General features: G+C 34.2%; 1 protein-coding gene across 4 annotated transcripts in view; it reads left to right on the top strand.

The window, feature by feature from the left end:
- The window catches only part of RGS12 (regulator of G protein signaling 12), a 91,788-nt gene that overhangs the window by 59,230 nt on the left and 17,770 nt on the right, over positions 1-14,788 (top strand). For all 4 annotated transcript variants that reach the window (XM_042808288.1, XM_042808289.1, XM_032987417.2 and 1 more), the window contains 8 exons: positions 440-532; positions 1,721-1,864; positions 6,070-6,249; positions 7,446-7,599; positions 8,868-8,944; positions 10,390-10,590; positions 11,550-11,623; positions 13,919-14,045. In XM_042808288.1, the coding sequence (XP_042664222.1) occupies positions 440-532; positions 1,721-1,864; positions 6,070-6,249; positions 7,446-7,599; positions 8,868-8,944; positions 10,390-10,590; positions 11,550-11,623; positions 13,919-14,045 (1,050 nt within the window). The remainder of the gene's footprint in view (positions 1-439; positions 533-1,720; positions 1,865-6,069; positions 6,250-7,445; positions 7,600-8,867; positions 8,945-10,389; positions 10,591-11,549; positions 11,624-13,918; positions 14,046-14,788) is intronic.

Here is a 14,788-nt window from a genome sequence, read left to right as displayed (position 1 = left end):
GAATACAGAATTGATTATGGGCAGTGCTCAATAAACATCTACTCTATTATACTAGTAAAACTGCAATTAAAGACAACCAGTTTACAGTGTAATTTTAAAATGTAGTTATAAATTAAATTTTTATTAAAAGTTTATTCGCTAGTTCATACACTACTTAACATGAAGTTTTAAACGATGTCTTTGTACATACGAATGATTTGATTCTAACTAGATGGATTCTTCTCAGTTGTATACATTTAAAAAGGAATGAGAAAGAGGAGAAGCACTAGGCATATAGTTGACAGACATTGATTTTTACTTTAGAAGAAAATTGGACTGTGAGACTGATTGAAGTGTTACCATTATGCAAACTTATCAAGCATTATAAATATGTTGTTTGAAATGGCAAGTAACTACTTTTCTTTGAGACATTTATGTAGTTGTTTATTTTTTCCCCTAGGAATTTCTACGGAAAGAATTTAGTGAAGAAAATATTTTATTTTGGCAGGCCTGTGAATATTTTAACCATGTACCTGCACATGATAAAAAAGAGGTAAGTCAGTGTTCTATTTCCATACATGGTGTTGCTTTTTCAAAAATTGTTACTTCAGTGTTATTGAAGTTATTTGAGCTGTGCTTAGTCTTTGTACTGTGACTTCACCAAAATAGGCTTGGAGCCTCAGTCTAATTTTCTCAGTCCCCTGAGAGTACGGTCTCAAGTTTAAGATGTTGGATTTATTTAGACTGTAGTGAAGCAGAGAGATAGCTATGTAAAAACTACCTAAGGTATACTGAATGTTGAAAAATGCCTAGCTGCAGTAGCCCAGTGCAAAGGAGTGCAGAGCAAGTTGATTTATTGTGTTAAGGAGAGCAAAAATTAGCATCTTGTGTTCTTTCAGCTAGACTGCCTCCACTAGCCAAAATAATGTGTTTATAACTTCCTTAGATATATCTGCTGCTGAAAGTGTAGTCCTGTTTTTCACAAATAATGAGACTCTCCATCTCATCCTTTTAAGATAGTCTGAACATTGGTCAGGCAGTTTTGCTGAATTTTGAATTTTGTGCAGGTTGGAAACATTTCTGTCTACACTACAGCCAAATCTAGTCAGGTTTGTACTGTGGAAATGGTTCCATCTTCCAAGTCCCTCTTTGCTCTTTTGTGGACCATTTTGGGTTTTCCCCCACTTTCTTCTGTCTTTGAACAATGTATTTTCTGAACACCACCCTTAAGGGCTTTGATCTCAGTTTGGTGTTTTTTTCATTATTTTGAGAATGTGGGTGTTTCAAAGTAAACAAGTTAAAAATAGAGCATGCATGTTTTTGACCACAAATATTCATATATATACTTACCTTTTTCTAATTTCTAAAAATTGAACCTTAGAGGAATTACTTAAATAGTAACTGTTGTGTAAAAATGTCTGAAATTTAAAAAAATCTATTCCCCTTTTTAAGACAGCATTTAATGTACTTCATTTTTGTTATTTTCATAGTTTGATTATTTTAATTTTTATTTTTATGACAACTTTTACTTCTTAAGAAATATTTGATGAATATTTGTAATTTGGAAGGCAAACCGTATTTATGTGCCTGAAACTAACAAAAGCTGTTAAATGAAAAATGCTTATATATTAAGGAAACTGGAATGGCTGTATATTCTTGGATGGAATATATCTGTGTAAGAAATGCCTGTCTAAAATTATGGTTTTAATACAAACATACGTTTAGCATTTCTTTTCTGAAGCTTTCTTACAGAGCTCGGGAGATCTTCAGTAAGTTCTTGTGTAGCAAAGCTACAACCCCAGTTAATATTGATAGCCAGGCACAGCTGGCAGATGATATTCTCAATTCTCCACATCCAGATATGTTCAAGGAACAACAACTTCAGGTAACCATAGAAAACGTCTGCTGTACATTTACATCTATTTTTTAATTTGAAATACTTCAAAATCTATAAAAGTAGTTTCATACGGTGTATATTTTACTATGTATAAAAAGACATTGAAGTCAAGATCATAGAGATTAGTGAAAGGCTGCTTGACTGTTCTGTACATTTGAATATGTGTAGAAAATTGCCATTAACAAAAAAATAATCTGAAAAATACTATTATTGAAAGGAACATGTAGTGCAAGTAAATAACTCCATGTGTTGCAACAACATTGTGTATGGTGTTTGCATATGGTTGCTTTTTCTTTAGTGGACAATTGTGTACACAAAGAGTGTCTAATTTTGGTTAAAGTGGTTTGTAAAATATGTCTGTTATATTAAAGGAATCTTTCCCTTATGATTTAATAGAACTGTCAGACAAAGAGCTTGTTAAAACTGTTGGTGTGTGAAGACCTCTGAAGATGTATTTTAAACAATTGTTGATGTTCAGAACAGAACAGTTATGTAACAAAAGGATACACTTTACATTTTCTGTAGAATTTAAGTTTTTTCTTTTTCCTTCTAAGTAATCTCTTTGGGTAACTCCCCCACCCTAACAGTTTATTAGTGGAAATAATTTTGAGATCATGTTATTTAGAAATTGAGGATATAGCTTTAACCACATGCAACCTCATGCAACCTCAGATTGCATGCTTTTGGGGCAATCTGAGAAGATGAGTATAGTATCTTCCTCCATCTGCGGAGATAGGAAGGTAGGTCTAACTACTGCTGGTAGCTTCTAGCATTACAGCTATCCCCCATGCACCTACCAAGGCCTGAGACTTCTGTGCGAATTACCAGCCACGATCTTCCCAAATATTTTTTCATGCATTCCTCATCTTGACTTTGAGGAGCCCATGCCTGAATTCCTCTTCATCCTCTCCCAGTTGTTTGGCAGACCAGATGGTGTTCTTACGTGTCTAGTGGCTGGGCTGATGCAAGTTTTCTTCCTTCTTTGAAAATCCTGTGTCCTTAGGTTGGAGTGCTCATAAGGAGGGTAAAAATGCTGATGTGAAGTGTTGCTGTGGGTCTGATCCCAGCCACGTGGCCTGTCTGGACCTGACTTGCTTATCTCAAGTTATCAACGCCTCTGTAGTTCTCCCGTCAGATCCCTCAGTCAGGCCTGTTCCTCCCACTGAAAAATTAGGTGAAGCAGGATAAGAGTTACTTCCACTAAAGTAAGTGGACTTGGAGCTAGGTGTGCCAGTTGAGGTATTAATGGTGTGTTGCCTGGCTGAGGTTGGTGCTAGGTAATTAACTGCCTTGATGGCCCTTCACATCTTGGTTTCACTAAGTGGTGGTTCTGCAGTGGATTGCTTTTGTGGTTCTGGTGGGTGGTATGACCTTGGGAACACAGAACTGTAGGTGTGTGTAGTTAACACAACACATCCACAACACTTTCAATGTTCAGCTCACAGTGGTGACACCGTATTAATAATGTGAAGTCTCTGCATTTGTGGTCCTTTACAAGAATTTTTTTTATGTCTCAGCACTGAGTGTAGAGTGCAAGGTAGATCTGTGGTGGTCATCAGTTAATTGTTATACGATGCTGGGGAATAGAGAGTGTTGCTGTAAGGATGCAGTGGAGTTGCAAAAGTGTGTGTGTGAAAGTGACTTGGAAAGCACTGCTGAAACCATTAGCGCTCAAACATTGCCTGTTGGGAATGCTGCTGGAAGTTGCTTTCTGTCCATAGCCTGACAAATTTGCCCTTGAGCCTGTTGTTAGAGTTGTTGTAATACAACAGTGTGGATGTAGCCCAAATGTATAGTTAGTGTTTCACTGTTACTTAGAATAGAATAAGAACAAGTATTTTGAGTGTTTCTGGTTACAAGGCAGTGTAGGTCACTTGAACATACTGAAAAAATTATAAAATATCATTTACTTCATGTAGAGTTGCATAAATGGCTGTAAGTTTTTCTACCCTTATTTATGTGTATAGTTCAAATTATGCTTTTATAGTCTATATTTCTTTTTCTCATTTGTAAGAACAAGAAATAACATCTGCTAGATTTTTCAAATAAGCAGAAGTCATGAACGTGTGTAAATTAATATGTTAATAATGCTATATGTAGGAAATTGGGGATGTAGTGTGGGCTAGCAATGTAGTAGGGCGGATGATGATCAGCTCAAGATAGAGAAGTTAAGCTGTCATCACTCTGTCCAGCAAATTTAAAAGGCTGAAATGTTTTTGATGTATTAAGTATACTTAATCTGCAAACTTCATCTCTGCTGTAACTCTCTTTGTATCTCATAGGAAGAATAAAGGGAAATATCACAGAGAACTACCTAGCATGGAATAATAATTTTATTTTCTTTTGATGCTAAGTTCTGTGACAGGAGACAACTGAAAAGCTTGGGTTTTTTACCTTGAAACTGTATTAAAGTAATTAAATATCTGCTGTGTGTTAGCTGCATTGTAAAATAGTATCTTATATTTTGGGGGCACAAATTGCATTTAGATTAAAATATTGTGATTTGTTGAGTGTAACCTCTATACACTTCATTTTCTTGAAAACCTCTAGGGCAGGTGAAGTATTTTATAGTTTTCAGTTAGCTTGGTTCTTACATCGGTGTTGGTGTGTGTAGACTGCACTTACCATTTTTCCCCAATAACTAACCTTGTATCAGCAGTTCACCTATGAGTGGCTGAGTATGAGACATTTTGATTTCTTATAATTGCTTATCCATATTTTATGCTATTTTGGCAATACACCACAGTGTTATTCTTTGAATTCAGCAGAACTCAAGAAACATTTCTGAGCTATGTGTGTCATGTATGCTGAATAATTTGTTGAGCCTTGACCTGAAGACTACGTGTGCTCTGAAACTAGTCAACTTTTTGAATTTTGCCAGTGTACCTGTGATTAGAGGATTGTATCTTTCACAGTGTGAGAGCACTATTCCCATTTGTGAGCAGTTTTTCGACTGGGAAGAGTCATTGACAGAGGATTGTCCTTTGGCACTGCATTGAGGGCATGTTAGTCTTTGTGCTGAGCTGTTTCAGCACGTTAAGCTGGCAAAATTGACTCTACAAAAGTATTTTTTCCATGGCTTACTGTGTGGAAAACAGCTTGTTAGAGGGCCCCAACAAACATGACAGGTAGCACCGAAGAGGGAATGGGAATATATTTTGGGGGCAGGCAAGAATCTGGAAGTCAACATTCAGTTTTGAATTGAAGTCTGTGACACTGAAGCATCTTGCTGTCTGCCAGAAAAGCTTTGGGCTAATTCCTGTTGGAGAAGGGTGTCTGCACAATCTGGAAAATTATTTCCATCTGTAACTGGGCCACTGTGGCTTAGTGATGGGCTTCCCTGTAGACTGTTGGGAATGCCATAACCTTTATATATTCCCATTCCCTCTTCGGTGTTACCTGTCATGTTTGTTCTTCCATTAATTTCATAAATTTAGCTTTGGCTAAATTAGCCTCAGACATTTGCTCCAGGCCTGGTATAGAGCTTTTTCCTTCCTATGTAGGTAAAGATAAATTTTGATCTTGTCCAGAGCAACCATTTTATGTAAACTGTTTTTTTTTCAAGGTCTTGATTTTACAGCACCTTGGTTATTGAATCTTCCAAAGATACTGATCTTTTTTTTCCCTATATGATTGGACACATGAACATTGCCTAATACTGTAAAGGACTCTTTATTCCTCCCTGTGTCAGTAATTATTCTTGTACATCTTGTATCATTGTGTAATATTGCATATTGTGATTATATCATGTTCCTGAGTTTTAGACCTTAAACTTTTCTTGTTCACAGCACCCTTGAAACACACTTGTATAGTTTAATCTTGTCACATGTAGTACTGATACAATAATCTTTAAAAAATATTTAAAATGGCTAGCTTGCTACATGCCTTGCATAGAATATACAAAGGCATAAATGCAGTAAAAGATGGCTGTGAGGATGGTGTTGTCAAGCTCTACAGCATCTTAACTTCTCATGCACTTTGCATGATTCATAGCATTTTTCTGAACCTGTGCTAAGGGAATAGATCAGACTATGTTTCACTTTAAATTGGTACAGTGTATTTAACCAGGTCTAAACAAAGTCATGCCTACTGCTGTTTACAGGTTAATGTCCTAAATTGTTGTGAAAGAACTTGATTTTCTTAATGTGTTATTTAAGCTCATGTAACCATTGTCCATTGCATTTTAATTTCAGATATTTAACTTGATGAAGTTTGACAGCTATACTCGCTTTCTCAAATCCCCCCTTTACCAAGAATGCATCCTAGCTGAAGTAGAAGGTCGTCCTCTTCCTGATCCTCAGCGTGTTCCCAGCAGCCCCACTTCTAAACACAGTATCAGTTCAGAGAAGTCCAATATCTCAACACCGAAAAAGGTTATCTTTCTATTGTTGTTATCCGAAAACTATGTTCTTAAATGTTTTTCAAGTTCTTTAGAAGATCAAAGATAAAATATAAAAAACCAATTAGAATGTTCGCTTAGTGGTGCTGGCAAATATAGTTACAAAATGTTAATGTACTCAGGAAAATACTTATTATTTTAATCCATACATTTGAATCAGATTTCTAGCTGTTGAATTCCTGAATCTAATTTTAAGTCTTTGTCATTTCAATATTTGTACAAATAAAAAAATGAGGATTTATCAGTTCAGAAACTTATTTTGATTGAATATTGGAATTAAGATGTGATATTTTAACCTTTGCTAAGAGCAGACGTTTTATCAGAAGTTATTGGAGAAGGCTTAACCCAATCGAACTCACCTTTGTAGAGGATAATATTTAATTTCTTAGTCCCTATGAATTAAGATAATTCTGTGTAAAACAGATACCATTGCTTAAAAATTAGACCTGTGGTCTTACTGATCTCCTAACATTGTTTATTCTTCATGTAGATAGTACCACCATAATATTACATAACTGTATGGGTAAATTATAACTTTGCATTTTTCATGTCAATCACTACACATTAGCCCATCTGCTATTATGTATTTTTATGACTAGGAACCTTTTTAAACATATCATTTTAAGGAATACTCTAATAATCTAACAGGAATAGTAGCTTGTTAAAAGCAAGCTTAGTTTAATATCAAACATTCCTGATGTCTGTGTTCAGCACTAATGAATACTTTGATTATACTTGTATATGTTAAACAATACTTTGTCATTGTCTTTAAATGCAGTTCATGTTCAAGCATAGCCTAGGAAAAATATCTGAAATACCAAAATTAAATTCTGTTTTAAAAGCAAAGCAAATGGCTTTTCCACATTAACTTAGGCATTACTGGTGAGCTGTGGAGACTTTCATATTTGCAGGAGATCTCTGTGGCTTGTTTCCAGCTACCATTTTGTACTCTACCACATAGCACGTTTCCATCTATGTATTTCTTTTTGTTTTGCTGAGGTTTATTTTTGATTGCTAATGAGAGGCATGCTGGCATATACACTTGTGAGTGGGGTAAAGAAGACCTGACCATCACACTGTCATTTTGGGAAGAAGTGTGGGAAGGTTTATTTTAGATAATATACTTACAACTGTGATCCAACCAATTACTTAATTGTGTTTTGGTGATAGTTAAGTGGTAAATCAAAATCAGGAAGATCTTTAAATGAAGAGTCAGGAGAGGAGGACACTGAGAAGAAAAAAAGAGGAACGTTTTTCTCATGGTCAAGAAGTAAGAGTTTGGGAAAATCACAGAAGAGGAAAGAAAATGGTGATTATCCAAATGGTGAGTTTTTGTGTGCCACTTCATTGCAAAGTTGTTTCAGCAATAAATGTGACTAATCTCATGTTCAGTTTGCATCTAAGTGCATCCTCGGGTGTGGCAGAGGAAAAAGAAACTGTCAAGTCAGAAGGCCATAGCAGGGCTATTATTAGTGAAAGTTTTGTGACAGCAGATGTACAAATAAATAGATAAAAGCATGAAAATATTTAAATCTGTTTTTATTGACTTTCAATAAACTTTTTTTCTGCTTTCCAGTAGACTCTGCATTTCTGTGTGCTAGCAATTTGTTTTCAAGCAGAGAGTTACTATTTTTACAGTAAGATAATTTCAGCTCTTTACAGACAAGTTCAGGAGCTATACATGCAAAGAGTGCTATATTTACAGCTATTTTAAAATTCCTCTATCTTCATTATCCTGCCTTTCTTTCTTTGATTGTTACCACACAGGTATGTGCACTTATGAACACACTCTACCTGTTTTCACCTTTCCTGATTAAAACAAAAAAAGAAGAGTCAAAGTTGTGAAAACCCTTGTAATCTGCTGTTTTGTTACTTAACTGTTTTTGAGAGTTAAGAGTTCCTGTATGGAAACACTTGTATGTGGCCTCTAGAGGAGATGAACCTTTTGCATTAACTCATCCCATTGAGTTAAAAATAATAGAGAAATTCCCCTGAAACACCAAATTTGGACCATATTGTTGCTGTGCTTTCTTCTCTATTTTCTAGTGAAGGCCCAGACCCACAAGTTATCTTTGGTCATATGGATAGTTTAAGTGTTCTCATTATACTCATGTGTGAAAAGACATGAAAGGCATTTGTTAAGATTATAGACTTAAACTTCTGAAAGTGGCTAGTGATTGTCTTAGATTTTAGTTTTCTAATACCATACTTGCACTTTTAAAAATATTTATCTCCCTTCAAAAATATCTGAAGAGGTTAAAATGTTTTTTAAAAATAAATAAATAATAACTAAAAAACAACAAACATTTTAAGATTAAAATAAAAAAAAAGGTTTTTAGCTTGCGGTTTGTTTTTTTTTTTCATATAAAAGTAAGTGGGGTTGCTCAAGGATTACATAACCAAGGAATACTCGACCAAATTTTGTTTTGGTTTTCCATGCTTCGGTTAACTGTATGAGGATTTGGTGTTTTTTCCTTTAATGAAAAAATTATTTTTCTGACCAGAGGAGCAAATATTTGAAATTGCTTTATATTTTACAATAAATAATAAAAACAAGCCCTTTTACTGATTGCTGATTCTTTTCACAAACAGATTCTATTCAGTCCAATGGATTATCGTACAGACGAGAATCACAAGGCTCCATGTCATCAACTGCTAGTCTTGACTTGGTAATGACCATCTCTTAATAATGAAGAAGCAGGGAAGCAGTAGAAACAGTGAATTACCAATTTTCTAAGTAGTGTGAAGTAATTTGTTTGAAGTAATTACTTGTTTGAAGTAAAGACCCTTTGAGAAAGGGTCTTTAAGTGATACAGTTAGAGGGCAAGATGTAATATTAAGCAATTATGGAATACTAGAAGTGTAATAGATGTTGTGTTCATATATTGCTTCTTATTTTGTCCTTGGAAGAAAAAAATGTCCTTTGTTTCTTGTATGTCTTAACTTCAGGCACCAGTAAACGTCCAGAATAAAAGTTTGCCTTTCAAAGGGAGCTACTGTAGCTCTTTATAAACAGCTTTTTTCACCTACCAGAGCTTTGAGATTATGTTCTTAACAACTACATGTTAGAGCTTTCCCTCTGCTTGACCTGTATGCAAGTTGTGTTAGGCTAATTTCTGTGGTACCAGTGTCTGTTGTGCTTCTTTCCTCTCTGTTTCTTTTAAAGTTGTGAGTTTTTCTTCTTGTCATTATGACTTAACTCTGCTCCTAAAGTCTGAGAAAAGAGTGGTAGGGAATTTCATTGTAAACGCTGATTTTGTCATAGTATGTAGGAAAATTAGTGAAGACACTCTGATTTCTAACCTTCAGGTTCAGTCTTCACAGTGTTAAACTAATGAAATGCAAGATTAGAACAGTATAAGTAATAGAACATGAATGTAATACTTTATTTTAACAATGTTGATGTTGAGGAAAAATAGAAAAAAAAAAAAGGAAATTTTTAAAAGGTTTTTTGGTAGTCTTGCTATCTGTCTAGTAGATTAAATTCTAGCAACTATTTAATTTTGCCTATGCTACAAATATTGATCAGGGAAGCAAGCATGGCAAAGTCATGTTTATTTCTGTTGCAGAAAGGTCTTTTATAAAAGACTTTTAAAAAGTTATTTTAAAATTTTAATTTCTCCATGGTGTGTTTCTATGTGTAGCGTTCAGATAATGTTAAAAGAAGAGGACATTTTATTTGAGGAACCTGATGTTTAAAAGTGTTCCTCATCACTTAAATGCTGATTCGTAATGTGCCAATTATACTTTTTACATCAGCAGGTCATTGCTGAATATAAGCACTTAATTGGAAGCTAAATAAGATTTTATTTGCTTCTTACACTTTCTGACTAGGAGTTCTACAGTTTGAGAATCTTGTAACATGTTTTATGCACTCACTGTCTAAAACTTCATCTGTTCTTGAAAGACATTTAGATTTGTGCAGTGCTGTTACCTTGATTTTTTCTTTTTTTTTCAGATTTAAATTTATCTGATATTTGGGAGGATTTCTAAACTGTAAATATGGTAGAAAGTATGCTTCTTGGCTTGGTTTGATTTCTGTAGACTCTCAAATTTTATGCACATTCCTAGTTTTCCCATTGGGCAATGATTTTTCTTTCTTTTTCTGGTCAAGTCTGAAGCCTCAAGATTACCTGCGTTTGTACCAGATAAAGAGAAATCCACCAAATACTGCTGTATAAACCTTCCGGATGGTTCATCCAGCAAAATGGCTGTTAAATCCGGATTCTCTATCAAAGAGGTGCTATCTGGGCTCTGTGAGAAACATGGAATTAACATAGCTGCAGTGGACCTTTTTTTAGTTGGAGGTGATAAGGTATTGCGTATTCCTGTGCTTTTCTTAAAGCATTTTCATACTCATTTTAATAATAAGGGATTCTGTTCTCTCAATAATAATATATATCTCCTGTTTCTACCTGTGGCTTTACATTGGCAATGCTAGTTAATTGAAGGAGAATTTTAGTGAATGTAGAACTGGTGGAATACTGTGATTGGTTGTGGTACCTACATTACTGAAAGCAGAAGAGAGCTTATGACAAGGATTTCCTTAAGAAGTTCATTTAGGTATCTAGTCCATGTAGTTTGTCCAGGGGAATCGATAGCTTGTACTTGAAAGTATCCACAGAGAAAACAAATGTGTAGTAGATGGTATTTCATTAAAGCAAAGAAACATATTGACATTCAGTTGTTCAGAGGTGAATGAAATTAATTCACGGTAGGATTAAGGTACATTAAGTTTTAATATTGAGGAGAATTTCCAAGACAGCAGTCTATGTTGGTGGGTGGTGATGGCTATTATTCCAGCAGAAGTATCTCCAATTCAAAGAGAAGCTGTGGATGTGAAACTTTCATTGTCTTAAATTTGTGCTTACGATTAACCTATGTGATTACAATTACATAAATCAACAAATGTGTATAGTTCTGTGCCTGTTCTTTTAACTCTTTTAAAGACTGTTAAACTGCCACATTTTCTAATGCATCATTCTATGTAATATTTTATTTAAGTTGAAAGACCTAGACTTGTTTTAAAACATTGAGTTCCTGAATATCTGCTGACTTCAGTGGAAGTTGAAGTTTGGTCATTGTCTCACAACTAGCCAAAATAAATACACTTTAATTATGTTGCATATTATAAATAAATATCCACCAGAATGCATAACATCTATATTAACATTTTTCTGAGTTATTTGAAAAAATAGTTAACCACACAGATGCTGTTTTTTATATATTTTAAAATTAATTTCTCTCTTCTTTTCTTCCTGACGTGCTCTGTAGCCTCTCGTATTGCACCAAGATAGTAGCATCCTGGAGTCTCGGGACCTACGTTTAGAAAAACGCACTTTATTTCGGTAAGGGTCAAAAATACTGTCTTCCTATGGCATTTTTCACCCTATTTTCCATTTTACTTTTTGTAAGTGCACTAAAGTATATTGTCAGTTACCTGTGCAGCAAAGCAGCAGTGAATGCAGAAAAGAATGTGTCTGATTCCAGTAAAAAGTCCAGTTAGCCATGCAGTGCAACATCTTAGATTGTACTCCAGAGTCCAGCATTAAGGGACACTTACATTGTAATCCAGAATCCAGCATTAGGAACACTTAAATATTGCGATGATGTCTAACTGCTCAAGCTGAAGCAGTTGTGAAGAAGAATATGGGACAGATCTGTTGTCCCAGAGGGACCTTCTACATCAGAAAGAGACATGTTTAGTAGGTTGAAGCAGCACAAGAATGTGATGGAAATTGAACTGCATGTCTCCTAGTCTAATCATAAATGCAACAGTAAAAGAAAAATAGACTTTTAAGATTAAATGGATATATTTATTGATTGCACATTCCCATTCATTTACATATGTAATTGTGTGCCTAACTAACAGATTGCAGTAAGGCTAATTGTATAAATATAAATTGATCTGAGTATAGATTTATAACCCTGAATCTTAAACAAATGAAAGTTATAGTGTTATTAATATGGGTATAATATAATTCAGTACATTATATATTTAGTTTTATGTAATATTATAGTATACAGTTTTTCAAAATACTCCGTTTCTATTTTTTTCAAAAAAGTCAGAAAATATTTTAAAGTTCCTAGATTCTAAAAATCCAAACTAGTGCTATGAAAACTCCAGAAATAACTATTTCAGGCAAAAGTCATGAAGTAGAATGTTTGCGTTGTGCTTCTGAAGTGAATTAAATTTATTTTGTCAGGCATTCTTCACTTTGGCTTTATATTACTTTTCTTCAGGAAGTAGGGCTAGTTTCTGTTGAAGGGCACTTCAGATTAATGAATGTGGTATATCATACTCAATTTCAAAATTGAGATTGAGCAGTCTTTTATTAGGTGTGTGTTTGCTGAGATTCTGAATTAAAAAGGAACTTTAAGTAGGCAGTGCCATATGTTACTTGTGTGTTAATTAAAATATAGAAACGTTCTACATTATTTCCTTCTGTGTGTAGACACAGTGTAAGGAAAATACTCAAATATTTGGAATGTTTTCAGACATAAAACAAATACTATGTGGATATACTGGGTTACCTGAATGTCTGCCACTTCTATGTCAATTACCAGTTAAAGATTAAAATTGATAATTTCTATTTAGTAGCTGTTGTATTCAAAAGAAATTTGAAAGACAAGGTTTCAGTTATTCAGGTTTCTTGTGGAAGGGAAAAGTCAGTAAGACTAAACATCTTGTATTTAAGTAATTTGTTTGTGAGAAAAGATGGGATTTACATTTAATTGTAACTGACAAAATCACTAATAACTTTCATTTCTTTTAATGATGCATATTTCTTCTCGCAGTTTGTTAGTAATAAACCTGCCCTTGTTTTCATACTATAGTGTCATTATAGTCAACTGTGGGTGTTATGCAGGAGTTGGGGCACAGCTGAAGAGCATTAAAAAAAAAAAAAAAACAAAACCCAAACCAAACCAAACCAAAACCCAACAAACTAGGCACAGTACTGTGCAGGGGAATAGACATAAATAGAATAATTATTTGGGTTTTAAAATTTTTTTCTTTTTTTTTTTTTTTTTTTGCTATTTTGATGAAATTATATAAAATTGCATAATAGATATTGAAGAGGGCTATCTTTATCCTTTAAATTCCAACTGAATTACTTTCAGAACTTTTGCTTATAATTTTATCTTCCAGAATTTTTTTGTGATGTGGTAGCATCTATTCCACTGTATTTGTTCCTATGCTTAAAAATAAAAGTACCTGTCTAAGTCTATCTCAAGGAATTAAATAGGACATTGTGGTCTCTCTTGTGGAAGTGGGAAGTAATATTTCTCTTGCATCCAAGGCTGTAGTACAGGCATGGAGTCCCTTTAGAAGCATTCCTTAACCAGAATGGTCAGAGCAATCTCACTGTAAAGATGAAAGTGCTGTGGAATGTATCTAATTGGTCTGAGGATCACCATGCAATTAGGTTGGGTCATACCTTCGCTCAGCTATGGCGAGTGAAACAATGGAAGTTTTACTTGTATTAAAAGTGCGTCAGGTCAGTATAGATTTGTGCTAGTGAAGTTTCAAGGTCACTAGCTATAAACTAATAGAACTTTTGCTGTAGATTGGATTTTATATATTTTCTACATTTTGTTTATTGGAATATTTCATCCTTAACGTTATAATTTATATGTTTCAGGCTGGATCTTGTTCCAATCAATCGATCAGTTGGTTTGAAGGCTAAGCCCACCAAACCGGTAACAGAGGTCTTAAGGCCTGTGGTTGCAAAATATGGTTTAAATCTTAATGAACTTGTGGCAAGACTAGTAAGTATCTTTTGATGTAATTCAAGCTGTAATATTTTTTTGTCTGGAGAAGATCATATGATAGTCCCTATAATTACACCTGTCTTTATAATTAGGCATTAAAATCTTTATTTATAACTACACGTTAAGATGAAAATGCATAGTAGTCATAACCATTATGCGTAATAGTAACTACCTCAAAGCTTTAGTCTGCATCTGATTTATATTCTCATTCGGAATAAATCCAGCATCCGAAATAATAGAGCCTGAATTCATCTTCTTCCAGAGATCAGCTTTTCCCATTATTAGCCAGGGAAAGGTGATTGAGTTTAGTTAAAGCAATTGTTCCATTATCCTGGGAATCATGAAAGCTACCTCAGATCCCCTCACAGAAAATTAATGTGGTAGCATACTGATTCAGCTTCTCTACTACTAAACACTTGGCTAGCATTTTCTCTATTCTATTATGGTGGAATATCAAGGAATAGAAAGTTACTGTTGTGATATTTCTAGAATGTATACTGTCTTGGCTTATCTAGTCCATATTTATAAAATAGCTTCATTTAATAGAATTGCAAAATTAACAAAATACAACCAAATTAGAACATAAAATAATCTCACACTTCCTCTGAAAAAATATGATTTGATGTACATACACACTAATGGTCCTAGAGTATTTGTGCATGCTTGCAAATTGATTTTTTTTTTCTCATGGGTTACACTTATCAAAGTAGTTTTACACAAATGGAATAAACAATTTTACA

The sequence above is a fragment of the Tyto alba genome, unplaced genomic scaffold, assembly GCF_018691265.1.
Source record: "Tyto alba isolate M040663 unplaced genomic scaffold, T.alba_DEE_v4.0 Super-Scaffold_6, whole genome shotgun sequence".
In the NCBI taxonomy this organism is placed as follows: domain Eukaryota; kingdom Metazoa; phylum Chordata; class Aves; order Strigiformes; family Tytonidae; genus Tyto; species Tyto alba.
Note: the sequence above shows the minus strand (reverse complement) of the source record. Positions and strands in the feature narration are given on the sequence as shown.